General features: G+C 41.3%; 1 protein-coding gene across 4 annotated transcripts in view; it reads left to right on the forward strand.

Annotated features, from left to right (window-relative positions):
* Positions 1–17,822, forward strand: part of ITPR2 (inositol 1,4,5-trisphosphate receptor type 2) — a 533,856-nt gene that overhangs the window by 467,207 nt on the left and 48,827 nt on the right. For 3 of the 4 annotated variants that reach the window (XM_019936326.3, XM_033866983.2, XM_033866982.2), the window contains 3 exons: positions 153–283; positions 1,419–1,584; positions 12,664–12,824. In XM_019936326.3, coding sequence (XP_019791885.2) covers positions 153–283; positions 1,419–1,584; positions 12,664–12,824 — 458 coding nt within the window. Of the gene's footprint in view, positions 1–152; positions 284–1,418; positions 1,585–12,663; positions 12,825–16,081; positions 16,266–17,822 lie in introns of all 4 variants that reach the window. The other variant, XR_012324486.1, reaches the window with a different exon arrangement.

Below are 17,822 nucleotides of genomic sequence, written 5' to 3' on the forward strand. Positions count from 1 at the left end.
TTCACGGACTGCCGCATGGAAAATAACGTGTTATATCCCTTCAGAAAACTGTGTCCTGACACAGTTATAAAGAAATAGATCTTTGACAGTACATAAGAGTGTGTTTTAAAAGCATGAGGTTGCTGTACTGTTTGACTTGTTTGTTTTTGTAGCTGCTGAGGAATATGAAGATGGAATTGAAAGAACGTGTGACACCCTCCTTATGTGCATCGTGACTGTCCTGAACCAGGGCCTCAGGAACGGCGGCGGCGTGGGAGATGTGCTGAGAAGACCCTCAAAAGAAGTAAAAGCTGGAGAAAAATGGTTTTTCAAGAAGCACATGATCTTGTTTTAACCTTTCTTAACAGCATTTACAATATGGTTTTTGTTTTCAGGGTACTGCATGTTATGTTGTTTGCTTTAACAGTATCATGGTGGCCATTGAAACCAATTCGCTGTATACTGGGATTACATAGAAACAGCTAATGTCCTAGAAATCTATGTATGTTAGTAGGGTCATGAACTCTGTACACCTTTGAACTGTGGACAGAGTTATATTCAACTATATATATTTCGACTATAGTCTTTATGGAGGAGTTGATTGTTACGTAAATAACAGAAACCAGGCTGCCTTTTGTCTGTCAGGTTTCTCAGGCATGAATATTTACTCTTTGCCTCTGAATAGGAACAGCCTCTATTATTTATCGACGAGGAATATCAAATCTGAACAAATTCTAACAGGATTTTGTATATTCAAATGGCAAGGCTGAAAAATTTCTCATTGGCTACAACGTCTCAAGGGCCACGCTGGGAGCTTGAATAATCTCAGTCCTCCAACAGGCCAGCCGTATCACATTGTCCGTTCATCTCATGTTTCCTCATCTATGAAACATCTAGGCTATCTGATCTCTAATGTGTATTTTAATACCATTTGTCAAGTAGAAATAAGCCTGAGTTGAATGTACTTAACTCTATAAGGCCAAGAACAAAATCAACTCCAGAAATGGACGGATCATTATATCCTCCTCAAATCTCTGATCTCTGACCTTTGGGACTGGTATTTGTCTACCTTTCGTGCAGCTTCTGGGATAGGGGCCCACTGCACCAAAACGCATTTAGCACAATGACACGTAAAGTGGTTTTTAATACACAGTAAGTCCCTCCCTTGGAGAGGAAAAGTGCAAGTCCTAGGGAATGGAAGGGGTCTGGGAACAGACTGGAAAATTTTCCTCACAACACTTAAAGAAAACGAAGATAGAAAGTGGGTCTTATTTTTCCAACTTGGAATACTATTCATATTTAGCAAACAATGGTTGAATATATACTTTCTGCTAGACAATATGCTAAATCAACATGCCTCGAAAATGTGTGTGTGTGTATATATATATATATATACACAATGGGCTTCTTTTTTAATGTTTTAAAATTTTTTATTTCAGGAGCCCTTGTTTGCTGCCCGAGTGGTGTATGACCTTCTTTTTTATTTCATTGTCATCATTATCGTTCTTAACTTGATTTTTGGGGTTATCATTGATACTTTTGCGGATCTCAGAAGTGAAAAACAGAAAAAAGAAGAAATTCTAAAGACAACCTGCTTCATCTGTGGTAAGTGTTCTCAAGATGCTAAAATAATAGAGAAAGAAACTGCCCAGTAGAAAGGAGGGACTAGAATGATTTTTGTTTGCCATGCTTTGGGAAAAATTATTTCAAAATGAAAGCTGGACAAAATTCAGATTATGTAACTGAGCGTTGGACTGGGATACTCTGCTTCCAGAAGAAGCAGAAGAATTACATCCCAAAGCTAACTTGCCATTATTTCTGCAATTTGTATGAGTCTCTGACTATAGTATGTGTTACAAAGTACCAAAAGGTTCCACCAACTGACAAACAGATTTTTAATCACAATAACGTATTGATTAAACAATAGAATGATTTTTATTGTATTTTGTTAGGTTATGAATCCACAGATGATTTTCCCAGCAGCTTGAACTTCTACTCACTGGCAGTACTTTGCTTTTGATTCTGAATTGTGGTTTCTCTCAATTTCTGCCACTCTCTCCCTCCCTCCCTCTCTCTCTCTCTCACACCCTGTCCTCCTCTTCTTCTATCGTTAGCTCTCTCAGGCCCACCCAACCCTCTCTTTGTCCTCATTATTTCCTTTGGCTCTATCCTCTGCTTCATAGACCTTAGCCCTTTCTGGCTTTAGTCGTCTCTGTAGCTGGCTTAGTCACCCTAGGATCCTTCCCCCTCCTTGAATAATCACCAACTCCTGGTGATACTCACCATCTATTTTTCCACGTCAAGCTGAAGAATCTTTTTGATAAAAGTCACGAAACAAACATAAGGGCCTCACTACGATGTTTATTCTATATAACTTAAACTGGACCCGCAATAAATCCCCTTCCTTCCTTGGTTCACCTTTTATCAACTGTCTCATTTCCCTGAATGGTTCTTCCAAGCCTTTCCAGCATCCCTCCAACAGGTGGGAGTATGCCAGATATGGACCTGTGATCATGAGCTCTATTCCAAGGAAACAAACACAAATTAGACATGCCCTACGGGGTGTCCACGATCTGTTGTGGAATACAGACACAGTAAATATCAGTGCTATCTAATGCGTTAAGGGAAATGATGGAGAAGTTTACAGGTTGTTAACATCTCGTTGGGTTGTGGTAGGGGGCAGCCGAGGAAGAGTCAAGAAAGGTTTCTTAGAAGAAATGGTGATGGAGCTGATGGTAAAAGATGGAAGGGAGGGACTTTCCTGGTAGTCCAGTGGTTAAGACTCCACGCTGCCAATGCAGGGGGCACGGGTTCGATCCCTGATCAGGGAACTAATATCCTGCATGCCACATGGCGTGGCCAGAAAAAAAAAAAAAGATGGAAGGGAGAGAGCCATATCCAAGTGGGTAGAAGCAGAGTGGCCAGCAGAAGGAAAGGCGTGGACGGGTGAACAGCATGAGTAGAGTCTTCATTTCCTGTAAACAGCTCAGTGTTTCTGGAGTGTAAGTTTCAGAGCAGGGCAATGCCAGCAAAAGAGATTGGCCAGATCATATGTGGCCTTTTATATTAGAAAGCTTGGACCTCATCCTATGGACTTATAGAAGATGGCGAACAATTAAAGAATTTTAAGTAGAGGATGCAGGGTCTAATTTTTATTTTCGAGCACTGTGGCAGCTATGGGAAGTTGTTCATCAGGGGACAATATTGGAGGCAGAGTAACTAGGTAGAAGGTTATTGCCATAGTCCATGAGAGGTAACAAAACCTTGATCCGGGAGAGGTAGTGGTGGCAGTATTCAGGATTAGAGGACAAAGTTAAGAAATACTGGGGAGATAGAATTTTTAAATTTCAATGGTTTGGTTTGGAATGGATATGAGAGAGCGTGGGTGCCTGGGTGGATGGCAGTACCAACAGCTGAGTCTGGGAATAGAAAAAGAAAAACAATTTTACATAGGCATATACTGAATTTGGCTTTGGAAGTACTGAAATTGAGGTATGTACTGAACAGCCCAATGGGATACACTCAGCACAGAGGTCAACATATCTGTCTGAGCCTCAGAGAAGGAGACAGTATCGGGGAATCCTCAGCCCGTATGACATAGAAAAAGCTGGAGTGTGGAGGAAGGCTTCCAAGTGAGAGGAGGAGGTGATGGGAGCTCACATGGAAAACGTCAGCATTGAAAAGTTGAAAGAGAAAGGGGATCACACACTCACAAAACCTTTCCAGTCTGAATGGTGTGAGGACAACCGGACATGTGTGGCACGTGGAAGTGAGGGGAGAAAATACCCTTGGGAACAAAAGAATTGATTATCAACTGTGTCAAAGCAGTAACATGAACTGAAGCAGAGCCTTTGAATTTCTCGTTTAGGAGGCTTTGGAGATTTTAGAGAGGAGTTTCCAGGAAAGTAAGGGCAGATACCAGATTGCACAGTGCTGGGGAGGGACTTGCTGGAAGGAAATGACACAAAAAGAAGAGTCTTCTCTTCATATGTCTAGATTAGATGGAGGAACACAAGATTGACGTGGCGCCAGAAAGATGTTGTGCAAGAATTGGGAGATTTGGGGAAGAGAGTTATTATATAGAAGGGTGAGTCCCACAGAGGAAGAAAGGTAGTACCTTTGAAGATCTTCCTGTGTCTCATGGTCTTGCCTTTACACTGCTTCCTCGAAGCCTTTTTCTTCACAATCGTAATAACTGTTATGTCAGCGCACTACCTCCGAAACATGAGTTCTTTGGAAAAATCTATCGGTAGACTGAGCTTCATTCTAAGACATCATCCTGTCCCCCCATTATAACAACAAAAAAACGTAAACAGCAAAATAAGCGTGTCACTTCACCCCTATTTCTGCTCCTCTGAGCTTTCCCTTCAATGTCAGAATTCTCTCTGGCTTTTCACGGTTATCAAAAAGCCTGTAGCCTGTAAATTCCTTAAAATATCACAGTAACATTCATCACCAAGTTGAAATGTTTGTCTCAAATCTCATCATGAACTTCCTGCTGACCTTTTCTTCTAGCTCAGATTGCATGTTCTCTGGGTCTATCACAAGGCCCTAGTCCTTCTCCCAACCCCTGATCAGAGGTTCTGATTTTATCATAGACTCCTTGTCTCTTCCCTCTGCCCTTACGTAGATTATTGCCAAATATGCAGCCAGGGCTCCAACCTCTCTCCAGGCTTTTGTTCTTTATTTTCCATGGTTGATTGACATTTAAAAAGATATGGCTTCCTGGAAGCCAATTTTACCATATCTGCAAACCAGTGCATCATGCCTTTCCATCTCCTTCCTCTAACCTGGCAACTTCTCTTGTCTTCTGTATTGCAATTAATGATACCCCACTGGGCTGGGAACTTCTCCATCATTTTAAGCATCTCCTTTTTCCTCTTCCAGGTGCACTAGTTACCACGTGGTACTGAATCTGCTTTCACAGTCTCACTTCCTTCCACATATTCCCACAGCCACACCTTGGTTTTTGAGGCTCACCCTGGCTCATACCCCCCAAATGGACTGTTCAGTGCTGCCAGACAGAATTTTCCACTTTGAACTCATTTCCTTACTCAAAAGCCTATCAATAACATTGTACAGTCTATAACTCTAAAATTCTGATTTTCCTGTCATGTAAGCTGCCCCACAATTGGGCCCCTTCTTTTTTGCCTGCCTTTTCCTCCACTGTTCTCCCATTTATAGCTCAGGTTCTGGTTCAACTGCATTACTCATCTTTGACTCTCTCTCATGTGTTCTCAGTTATGGTGTTTCTGTTTGGAATACCCAAACTCCTAAGCTGTTGAACTACTGCCCTGTCTCTAAAGCCGTTGTTCCATGAATTCAGCTTTCTCTGGTCTCACTAACCAGAAGCAAACACATCTGCTGCTAAATTTGTCGATCACGATTAGCTATATAGTACTGTACGTATTTTTCATTGTCTCATCTCCTCTGTTGTATACTATGCCTTACCATCTTATAGAAAGTATATGAACTTTACCATCAAGTAGACATGGGTCTACACTGGTTCCACATCCTGGCTATGTGGTCTTGGTCAAGTTTCCTTTCACCTTGAAAGTGAGGAATATAATGCCATGTTTTGGGGTTGTGGTGGGTATAAATGAAATCCTGTATCTAAAAATTCTTAGCTCCATGCTTAACTGAGAGTAAGCTCTCAATACATGATAACTTCTCGTCTTTAGGAGATCCACATCTACATCTTATCCATTTTTATGCTTCCATAGTGTATATTAGGGATCATTCATAAATATTTGCTTAATGAATGACTATCCAATTAGTCACCTCCAAATTAACATTGTCTCTATACTTATGTGGCTTATAACCTATAAAAGGAAGATAAAGCAAGTAAGTCCTAAATTGCTATATACTGCAGGCAAAAAACTTAGATGCACTAATTCCAAGTTATCCCAAGTTTTGTCACATGTATGGTATTGTTTCTGTGGCACACACATGTCCACAGGGATATAGGGTGATATATCAGAAGGTATTAGATCAACATGGCCTATTTTTCAGAAGCTTCACATTAATAACAAATTTGAGAGACCACTGAGGTGAGTCAACCTGAGAGCAAATTCAAATAGTATTTTTATATTAGAACAAATACTTTGTAAAGTAGAACAAATTTAGTGTGAACGTTTGAAATAAAATAGAAACTTACTTAAATATTGAAAAGTGTTTTCAAGCTCTTTCAGCTGCTAATCCCTGTGACCTCAGTAACATAAAGGTTCTTTATTCTCTTCCCTCAAAGGGCAGAAACATGTGGGAAGTGTCGTGATAAAGTATATCTAGATATGCATTCATTCCTGGAATCACTTACCACATATAAGATCTAATATATACCATATATATTAGAAGAACTTAATTACAAGAATAATTTAAACATTCGGGATATTTGGGGGTTGTATTAGTAGGCTATCAAATAGTTGTGATTAATCTAGAAACGGTTCTTGGAGGAGTTTGGTGTTAAATTGTGATCCAAAGGGGGATATAGTATCAAATAACAGAGGAGAGATTCTCCACAGTAGGAGCTGGCCCCAGGAGTATTCCAAGGATGCCCATAGTAGCAACAGAAGACGTAGGTACTGTGACAGGCAGTGAGAGCAAATGGGACTTTCCTAGCCTTGAAGACAGTGAACCAGGTGTTTCAGAGTTGGGATTCAGAAAACAGTTGCTAGTGGTCCAGAAGGTGGTCATGATGAGGTGATGATGAGCACATGACAGAGCTGAAGCAGTAAGCATGGAAACAAATCGACTCTGTTGTCCACATTAACTATTAATTTTGAATTACTAGAGGTGAAAAATCCAGTGAAAAGGAGATGTCGACAGACCAGGTGTGACAAAATAACAAAATGGAGAAAGGATTTGATGATAGGTCAGAACTCCTATCATAGGAGGGTCAGGTTCCTAGAATTAAAGATCTTTCTAGATGATTTAATAGGAAATAAAGGCTAAATTGTGAGGGGGGGCATCTAGGTTCTTCTCTTGGTAATTAGTCCCTTCTCTATACTTTGCGCATTATTTTATTATCTTTATTGTCTATACTTATGCGTGAAAGTCATTCATTCACCTATTTGTTCAACCGTTACTTACTGAGCATCTACTAAGTGCTAGGGTATTGCAGTGAACAAAAACAGACAAAAAACACTTCCATCATGGAACTTATTTTCCAGCATACATAGAATGTCAAATGATGACTATGGAGAAAAATAAAGCAGAGAAGAGGAATGTGGATGCCTGGCTAGTGAGTGGGTATGTTCCCTTACCTTAGTCATACTGGGTGGGAAACACAACATAAGTGTAGCCTTAACATTTTTCCTGAAAAGTTTGTATTGAGCACACAGAGCTCCTCTTACCCTTCCTTTCTTTCTCCCTTGGTTGTCTCATCTGATGCTCTGGCTTTCATTGTTCATTTTATGTCATTTATCCTTGGACTAGTGGAGTTATATCTTGAATGCTGTTTGGAATTTCCAGCTTCCTACCCAACATCCCAACATTGGTTGTTCCGTAGGCATCTTAAACTCAACACATCCAAAATCAAATACGTCCTCCCTTTAAAATCTCTTCCTTCTATTTTTTTTCCTCTTGATTTAGTGATATTACCTTAAACTTGGTCATTCAAGTCAGAATATCGAGTAGTCCTAGATTCCTCCTAAATTGGTACCTCTAATCGGACATCAAGCCCTCTTCAGTTTCTACCCCAGAGTCCTCTTCAATCTTTATTATTGATACATTCAATTATTCTGTGAACTTTAGTTGAATGCCTACTGTTTTCCAGCTACTATGCCAGGTGCCGGTAATACAAGAATAAATCAGACAAAGCAGTAGAGCCTAAGATAGAAACAGACAAATTTTCGTAACAAAGACACAGAGAGGACCAACCAAGGGAGTCAGAGCTGTGGCAGTGGTTGAGTTGGCTCTTGGAGAAGAAATTCCTGTAAAGTGGGAAAGAGACTAGATGGGGGCGTAGAGTTTTCAGAGGAGTTGGTGTGTTTGGAGAATGGTGAGAAAGTCAGGGTGACTACAAGACGTGCACAGAATGGATAGTCAGTGCATGAGTCTGAGGGCGACCTCAAGTTCACTGGTGGACAGGGATTTCATTAACAGAGGGGAAGAAGAAGGGCTAAAGAAACAAATCTTTGATGAGTTGAGTTTGACATGCCCATAAGTTATCCAGGAGGCAGCGGGAAGTAGAATCTAAAGTTGAGAAGAAGGGTCAGTACTGGGGATAAAGATCGAGAACTCATCAGCATGATGATGGTTGAAACCATGGGAATGGATGATCAAGCTTAGAGAGCAAGACCCAGTGAAGATGAAAGACAACCAGTTTCCCTCCCTTATATCCCTCCTCCCCTGTCCTAGTCCCCTGGACTCCTACCCTTAGCCTCTTCTCTCACAGTCTTCCTCTAAATCCTGGCACAGGGAGTTACTTAAAGCACAGCTCCCAGTATGCCAGGCTGCCTCAAAAATCTTCAGCATTGGGCTTCCCTGGTGGCGCAGTGGTTGGGAGTCCGCCTGCTGTTGCAGGGGACGTGGGTTCGTGCCCCGGTCCGGGAAGATCCCACATGCCGCGGAGCGGCTGGGCCTGTGAGCCGTGACCGCTGAGCCTGCGCGTCCGGAGCCTGTGCTCCGCAACGGGAGAGGCCACAGCAGTGCGAGGCCCATGTACCGCAAAAAAAAAAAAAATCTTCAGCATAAAGCACAGACTCCTTAGCTTTGTGTTTAGTACTTTTCATGTTTTGTGCCAAATGTACCATTTCATCTTAATTTCTGAGTGTTCCCTCCTGGCCACACCAGAGGAACTGACAGTCCCCCTAAACAGGGCATTTACTCTCATCTCTAGCTTTGCTGTGCTATTTCCTCAGCCCAGAGGCAAAAGAACATGGCTTTGGAGTCAGGAATATTTTTATTTAAATACTGGCTGACTTTTCCACTAAATAGAGGTGTTAACTTGAGCAATTAATTGAATCCCTCTGAATCTCTTTCCTCACATGCTAAAAGGTCAGATCGGATTATTGTAATTATTATAGCATGTTTGGACATCTTTATAGTTGTCAGCATAAATAGGTGCTCAATAAAAGTTAAGTACCTTTTCTTACCATTCGTCTCTTCTCCATTTGCCATGATCATGTTTCATAGGCCAGACATTTAAAGTTTTATGCCTCTTTGAAACCTTTTAAAGTGTGCCTGGTCAGAACTCATTTTGTCCTCCTTTATGTTTCCTTGGAAGATTGTATCACTTCAGAATATAAACAAGTTGTCTGTTTCCTCTCCCATATTGTAGGTTAATTGATGGTAGACATTATCTTTATAGCCCTGTGTATCTTGCAACAGGTAGGGAACTGTTTGAATTGAATTCTAGGAGAAAGCTACTTTAAAATTTTCTCCTTTTTTTTTTTTTTTGGTAATAACTCTGTTGAGGTACAATTCACATACTGTATGATTCACCCACTTAAAGTGTATAATGCAGTGGGTTTAGTATATTCAGAGTTCTCCATCCATCATCACAATCAATTTTAGAACATTTTCATTGCCCTCAGAAGAAACCTCATACCCTTTAGCCATCACTGCTCCCTTCCTTCCCATCAAACCTTCCATCCACCTCAGCCCTAGGCAACCATTGATCTACTTTCTGTTGCTATAGATTTGCCTATCCTGGACATTTCATATAAATGGAATCATAAAATATGTGGTCTTCTGTGACTTGCTTCTTTCACTTGATATGTTTTCAAGGTTCGTGTTATAGCATGTATCAGTACTTCCTTTCTTTTTATTGCAGAAAAATATCCACTGTATGGATATACCATATTTTGTTTATCTTTTTATCAGCTGATGAACATTTGGGTTGTTTCTACTTTTTGGCTATTATGAATAATGCTGGATATTCATGTACATGCTTTTGTGTGGACATATGTCTTTCTTTTGTGTATATACCTAGGAGTGGAATTGCTGGTACACATGGTTACTCTATGTTCAACCTTTTGCAGAACTGCCAAGCTCTTCTGTAAAGTTGCACTATCTTACATTTCCATCAGTAGTGTAGGAGGCTTCCAAGTTATCCATGTCGTCATCCACATTGCTATTATCTGTTTTTGATTATAGCCATCCTAGTGGAACAATATTTTATGAGTGACATAGTCTTTTTTTTCTTAAAGTAATGAGAATTTATTGAAACAATACATGAGCCGTTTAAGATAACAGGTGCAGTAAGCAAAGAGCCATCATGGAGAGCCAGATGCTATTCATGAAACTAAAGCAAGACCCTCAGCCCCACCATACGCTATTACCCAACAACTTTTTTCTCAGCTTCCCCTTTCTTTCTGTCTAGAATGGCTTCCCTATGCTAATTGCTTCTCTCTACTTGCTGCTCTACCTCCTGGTTTCTGCCAGTTCACAGCTTCTACTGCCTCATTGCTTTCTGCTTATATCCTACTCTTTCTGCATCTCTTCAGTTCTGTTATATTCTTAGTGACATATTCTTAATTCACTCAATTAATATTTTATTCAGTGCCGACTATGTAGCAGGCAATATTCTAAGCTATTGGGACCATTGGTGAAGAAAAGAGACACATATATCTGCCCATGGACATGCAATAAGTAATCAACGTAATAAGCTCATATCTAAGTTCCTGGATAAAATGATATTCCTCTTTTCTGTGCCAGTTAGCAGGCTGGATTTTTCTTGCACAATCATTTTTACCTCTGTAATTGAGACTTGTGGTCCAGTTTAATAGAACACCTTTGATATGGCTATATTCAGTCTGTTAAGAGGTGATAAGCACTCTAGGAAAAGGAAGGGGACAAGGAAAGAGTGATCGAAAGTATTGGCAAAACGGAAGAGACAGGCTATAGGATTAAATAAAGTGATCAAGGTAAGCCGCATTGAGAAGGTGAGATTTGAGAAAAACTGGAAGGTAAGTGAGTTAGTCAAAGAGATACCAGAGAGAAGAGGGTTGTGGGCAGAGGAAACAGCCAGTTCAAAGGCCCTGGGGCAGGGGTCTGGGTGCAAGGATCAGCAGGGAAGCCACTGTGGCTGGAGGAGAGTTAGCAAGGGAGAAGATAGAGGGAGACAAAGTTAGAGAGGCTGGAGGGCCACATCACTTAGGGCTTAGCAAAAAGATATTGCGTGGGATGTAGTTAAACTCAACAATTATTTGATGTTTTTCCAAACTTTGAACTTAACTGGGCATCCTGTATTTTCCCCGGCAACCCTACTTGTAGGGCACTGTAAGAACTTTGACCTTTATTCTGAGGAGGTGAGCCGCCGCAGTGTTGGGAACAGAGGAGGGACACCATCCTGCTCGGGTTTTTAAAGAATCACTCTGGCTGCTGTGTTGAGAATAGGCCACAGAGAATAAAGGTGGAAACAGGGGGTCTGGAGATTATTTGGGTAATCCAGATGAGACATGATCATGGCTCAGACCAGAGTGGTAACCACGGAGGTGGTGAGAAGCAATCAGATTCTGGGTATATGTTGAAGGTAGAGCCAGAAGAATTTCAACATGAATTGGATGTGGCATGTGTGAGAGAGAGAGAGAGAGGATTCAGGGTTGACTCCTAGACTTTTGGCTTGAAAACTGGAAGAACGGAGTTGTCATGGAATGAAAAGAGAACATGGGTGGAGCAGGTTTGGGGGAGAGGATTGGATTTTATTTGAAGCATGCTGAGCTGTTGATAGGTCAAGTAAGATGAGGCATAGCCATCTGCCAGCCAAACTTTATGGTCTTTCCCGTAAAAATATCCAGTAATATAATTTAAAGGGTCACGCCTTCATTGGGGACAGGTTTTTTACTTATCGTACTTTGTTTTGCATCTTATTGTTTAAAGGGTCTTCTTCATGCCTAAATGGCCAAATGACCTTTTTTTAAAAAAAAAAAAAATATGTTTAGGAAAAGAGTAGCCAGGTTTGGAATTCAATTTCCAGATTTCTCCTCCAGTATCTGAACTGCAAAACCAGACTGAATCCCAACATCCCATTTTACTTGGCAGTATAATTCATTTTTCCATAGATGTTTTTCTTCATCCCCATTCATTTCCTTTCATCTGCGCTTCAACCTTTGAGAGAAAAGAATCTTACTACCCAGTGAGATTACTGCTCCGTGTCCTTCCAGAGGCTAAAAATATGCCCTAGAAATTGAGCAGACCTTCCCCTCCCCAAAATGCCTGGAACACAGTAGTCTAAGGGGTGGAATGAGCCTGTGAGTCCTTACTGCGCTCAGAGCCCAGATATCTGTGGACATTCGTTTGCCCTTCACTGATTACAAGTGGTTTTGAAGAGATGACTGTTAGCTGCCTTTTCTCCTTTTACCCAAGTTTCGGTTAAAATGACACTTTCTTTCTGCCCTGATTAGCAAGCGTGTTTTTTCTTGCACAATCATTTTGACTTCTTTTTCTTAGACTTGCGGTCCAGTTTAATATGAGAATTTTGATACAGCTATATTTAAAATTGTCTGCAAATTTTACATCTATAATAGGACTGTGCATTTCTAAGGAGCCACAGGAAAGAAATTAAAAACTCTATGACTTTTTTTTGCAGGCCTTATATACTACGTTGTTTTTAATCATAACATTTTAAATTGTCATGGTCTTTCAGAAAGCGTTTTTTCACAATAATTATTATGTTCTGTTTTTATGCCAAGAAGCGAGTGCTGATTAAATTACACACATTGTGTCTCCTGTGATTTGCAGGACTCGAGAGGGACAAGTTTGATAATAAAACGGTTTCTTTTGAGGAGCACATCAAGTCAGAACACAATATGTGGCATTATTTGTACTTCCTAGTCCTGGTGAAGGTGAAAGACCCAACTGAATACACCGGACCTGAAAGTTACGTGGCTCAAATGATTGTGGTGAGTGAGAAGAGGGTTTGCATCTGTGACTATGTTGCATTTTGTCTGCTTTCACCTTCCCTACCCTACCTTTCTCCCAGAACATAAAGTTTCTAGCAATCATTTTGTTAACTTTTAAATAGGACTGGCAGTCATTGGAGAGCCCCTATCCCGGCTAAATCATTGGTTCCTAGTGGACTTCTTGGTTATACACACCAACTCTAAGCCTCAGGTGTGCAGATGGTATTTCCTGGAGAATTCTCTGTGCAGTGAATTCAGTCCTGTCTGTCATCCTCTGACCTCATGCCTCCTGTCATCACTAATGTCTCAATTCCCCAAACCTGGAACTTTGCCATTGGCAAAAGGAGATTCATACTTTAAGAAATTCCTTGAGTTGCAGAAATTAAGGATTTAAGCAATTACATTGTGTTCGGGGAGAGGATTAATGTTCGGTCCCAATGGGAGAGCACTGGCTTTTTGTCAGCACACATTTTGGATAGATTGACTGGTGTTGGTGATAGATTTGCACTGATCTTGCTGCATCCAGTTGCTTGTAACTCCTCCTTAAGATCAGTAGCATTGCACAGAGGGCGTGGTTGTCCATGATTTGAACTTTCTTCTGCTTCATAGTAGATTAAAACTAACAGGGTTAAAGAGAAGTCAAAGTTACAACTTTCTTGTATCCATGATACACAATTCGGGAGTGAGTATCATTGAATCTGATATAAATTCTTGTGTATAAACATAACCATATATTGGATATCTTCTCAAAAATCATCCTCCAAAATTGTGTTAATAACTCTTTGAGAATGAGACCTTAGAAGAGTCATGACCCTCTTTGATGCTCAGTCCCAAGGATAACATTTAGTAAACACCAAAGTGTCAGAAGAGCCGGGTAACAGTGGGTCTATGTCTTCCCCTCTGCGAACTTACCATCCACTTAGGAAGACATAAACTACAATATAGGGAAAAACCAAAGAACATTTTCAGAGGCTAACATCTCACTAAGTACAGGTTAATATTGCAGTAGTTTACCTTACCTGACAATATTTATGTGTCACAGGAGAGCTACATGTAAATTGAATTTTTATCATTCAGCGTTTGCCATCCTATCTTATTGACGTGCATTCTACCATAAGTTATTTCCTCTCCATTCTTCATATGATAGTGGGCAGAACCTAACGTTGTTTCTTTTTCTCCACAAATCCTTTTCTGCCCTCTCTCCCTTCTACATTAGGCAAAAAGGTAATCATTTTGAGGCTATGCACTCATAGTCATCATTTAAACAGTCTTGATCTCAAGATGCTCAGAGACTGTGTGAAACATTTTGTTTCTTCTTGCTAGGGGAGAATCGTGTACAGCATTGCATTTAAAATGTGACCTCACACTGCTAGATTTTACCAAAGTTTGACTAAATTGAATTAATATGTATTTGGCAGGCATCCATTATGTCCCTTGGACTAAAAGATTGCAGGGAATACGCTGAGGAGTCTGAAATGTCCCTTCTGTGCCAAGGGATTTAGAGCTTACGAAGAAGAGGAGGGGGGCAATAAACCCAAAGTAGAACAGGCTAAGTTCCCCAAGAGTGGAACAGATGGAAATCTGGGAAGGCTTAAAGATGTAAAGTGACATCCAACTGGAAGGTGGTGGAGGAGAATCGGTGTGTGTGTGTGTGTGTGTGTGTGTGTGTGTGTGTGTGTGTGTGTGTCTGCGTGTGCATTACATGAGACAGGGTAGAGTTTGTGCAGATGGGGAGTGGCTGCTGGATTCAGAGTGAGTTCCTGTAAGAAGGAGCAGCCTGAACAAAAGCATAGAAATGGGACATTCAGACACTCAGGGGATAGTTAGTTGCCCGGTTTCACTGGTACACAGTTTACGTGTCAGGAAGTTCTGAGAGATATGACCCAAAAAGTAGATTGGACTTTTGAGCAAGAAGTGTAGGTATTTGGACATTATTTTCTCTCAGCAGCGGGAAGCCACCGAAGATTTTACCTAAGGGAAGAATGTGGCCTGGGGAACGGTGCTCAGGAAGTGGTGTGTCGGCTGGTTGGGAGAAGGGAAAGATGAAGTCAGAGGTAGCATCTGGCAGCTGGTGAGATTAGGAGGTGGGTGTGGAGAAGCGGGGCAAGGGGAGGACCGCGAGATGAGGCAGAGACTCCCGCCACTGGGAGCTGGGTCACTGGGAGAAAGGTGGTGAATGGTTTCAGAAAGTCTCTGTTAGGAGGAGAAACCAGTCAGAGAAGAAGACTTGTGGATTTTGAAATGAGACCGGAGGCCGAGTCATGGGTTAGGAGGGCCGGTGTAGTGACAACAGTGTGGGCCTTACAGCCAGAAAGATCTGAACTCCAACACTGGCTCTAGCACGTCTGCTGTGTGGTCTTGATGTCTCGGGTGAGTCTTCAAACCTCCCTGAGATTCTACCTACTCACCTAAAAGGCAGAAAATTGGTGTGAGATCAGTGAGATGACATGTAAAAAGTGTCCAGCTCGGGACTTCCCTGGTGGTCCAGGGGTAAAGAATCCACCTTCCGATGCAGGGGATGAGGGTTCGATCCCTGGTCGAGGAGCTAAGATCCCACATGCCGTGGGACATCTAAGCCCGCACACCACAACTACTGAGCTCGTGCGCCTCCACGAGAGAGCCTGCGTGCAGCAATGAAAGATCGCACATGCCTCAACAAAGATCCCGTGTGCCTCAACTAAGATCCTGTATGCTGCAACTAAGACCCAACACAGCCAAAAAAATAAAGGAAATAAATAAAAGAAAATAAATATTTTTTTAAAGTGTCCAGCTCATGGTAGATACTCAGTAATTGACAGTTTTCAGTGGCATCGTCCACATGGAATGACAGTTGAAGCCTTCAGGTTAGCAAGAGGTGGGAGAAGGGAGAAATGCAGAGAGAGGAGAAGAGAAAGCCAGAGACAGAACCTGGGGGAATCTCCCATTTAGGAAAAAAGAGAAAGACAAGTAAAATAAGTAGAAGAGAAGACACTGAAAAGGGTAGAAGAAGAACCAGGCAATGGAGCGTGTTAGAAGCCAAGAGATGAGTATTTCCGTGTCAGAGTTCACAGCATCAGTTGCTGCAAAGAGGAGACAGGTCCAAGCCTTTGGATTTTGTGATGAGGAAATCACCAGGTGACTTTCACCGTGAGAGAAGACTGCTGCAAAAACGTTGACCCATCTTTAGCTTTCACATTAAGACCCGCATTTTGCCGGGCTCTCGTGCTTGAATTTTTAAGACATACTGATCCGTGTGTCTATCCATCCTCTCCTGTCAGAACTCTCTCCAGAATCAGGACAGGAGGGAGGAGAGCCCACAAGCTTATTGCAACATGAACTGTCTCATTCTCATCCAAGCAGTGCACACCCAAGAGAACAGGCACTGGTCCTGGATTTTAATGGGCAGGAGAAGAAAGAGAGATATTAAGCTTTGGAAGGATGGAAACAAAAAGTCACTTGCCGGTAAGAGTGTTCATTTACTGAAATAGCCTTTTTGGAAAACTTCTAAAAATCTGTAGTTGATGAACCCAGTTTGGAAAATCTGTTATTCCAGGCTCCTTGGAGATTATGGCCTCCTAATCTTGACCCTCCTAGAGAGAGAAGATTTTAGAGCACATGGCAAGTTGAAGCCTGTCTGTAGCTCAATTCAAAGACTACATTTTCTCTCCCTCCAGGTCAGAGGTAACTACTCTTAACAGTTTGGTAGGAAAACTTCCATTTTGCTCCCACTTTAATTTTTGGTCCTTAAAAAGAGGTGCATTTACCAAGTTGATTTAAGTGCTTAAACCAGTAGAGCTTTAGAAGAAGTTTTTAATTCCTCATAATTGACGTAGCTTTTACCCTCAAGGATTTATGCAAAATAAAATAAGGAAGTTCTTCATATTTGTTCACAAAACAACTCATCTGAATTCTACACACTTTAAGCCTGGTTTGTACCTAGAGGCCCTTAGAAAATGTTTCTTGTCTTCTGGTGAAATGAGAAAAACAAGAATATAACACGTTTGGGGATGTTTCTCCCTCTGTATATTTTTTCGCCTCCAGTACTTCAACTTTATTCTTTACTACTAGGTCCCATAAGGAATATTTATACTAATGTGCATTAAAACATACATTTTAAATAAGTTAATATATAGCTTCTAGGGGTTAGAATCTTAGGAAGTACCTTTGTGCCTCTACATCCCTCTAGTGACAGGATCAAGACCCTGAAATATTAACAGAAGCTTAAAAATTCCTCACCCCTGCCTTCAAACCCTACACCAAGCTGTTGGACTATCCACTGTCTGAGTCTTTGAATTAACACAAAACCTCTTCTGGGATATTGTTAGGGGAGATGTGAATAGATCAAGGTATTTGGGTAATATATTTTCTTCTGGCAAACAAACGCTCATTTTTGATAAGAGAATGATATTTTGAGCTAGTATTTATTGGGGACAGAAAGTAAGAGACAGAAAAGAAAGGATCATGCAGAAAAGTAAAAGTAATGAAAGAGAATCCAATAAACTAGGAGGAAAGGGTCTAAGAGGATAAGTCCCGCAGCCTGTGCTAGTGATGGCCTGTGAGCATCCCTAAGCCCTTTTGCCTCTCCCATTACTCATAGGATGATATTGAAGAGGAACAAACAAAACAGAGAATCATTAGAAAAAATGCCCAAGGCTTTTAGAGGTTTCTCTAACACTTTGGAGACATTTTCAGTTGTTCGTTTGCTGAGGTATGTTCAGGGCCTTTGGGAATATTTAGTACTTAATTTGACAAACAGTGGGATCAAAACCAGAGGTACCTGGAAGGACAGGTACCACATGTGTGTTCAGAGAACTGCCCACGTGTTCTGGTGTACTGGGCTGCGACCCAGACCCTGGCTGACCGTGCCCCATGACCATGGCTTTGTGGGGACCAGTTTCTCATTTTAGCACATGGCACTTTTAAGCTCTTCTACTTATTTGACTCTTGACTAAAAATTCTTTGTGGACATCATAGTGATGTCAGCTGGGACAATTTAACTCATGTTTTTGGAGGGGGGTT

The sequence above is a fragment of the Tursiops truncatus genome, chromosome 11 (genome assembly GCF_011762595.2).
Source record: "Tursiops truncatus isolate mTurTru1 chromosome 11, mTurTru1.mat.Y, whole genome shotgun sequence".
Taxonomy (NCBI): domain Eukaryota; kingdom Metazoa; phylum Chordata; class Mammalia; order Artiodactyla; family Delphinidae; genus Tursiops; species Tursiops truncatus.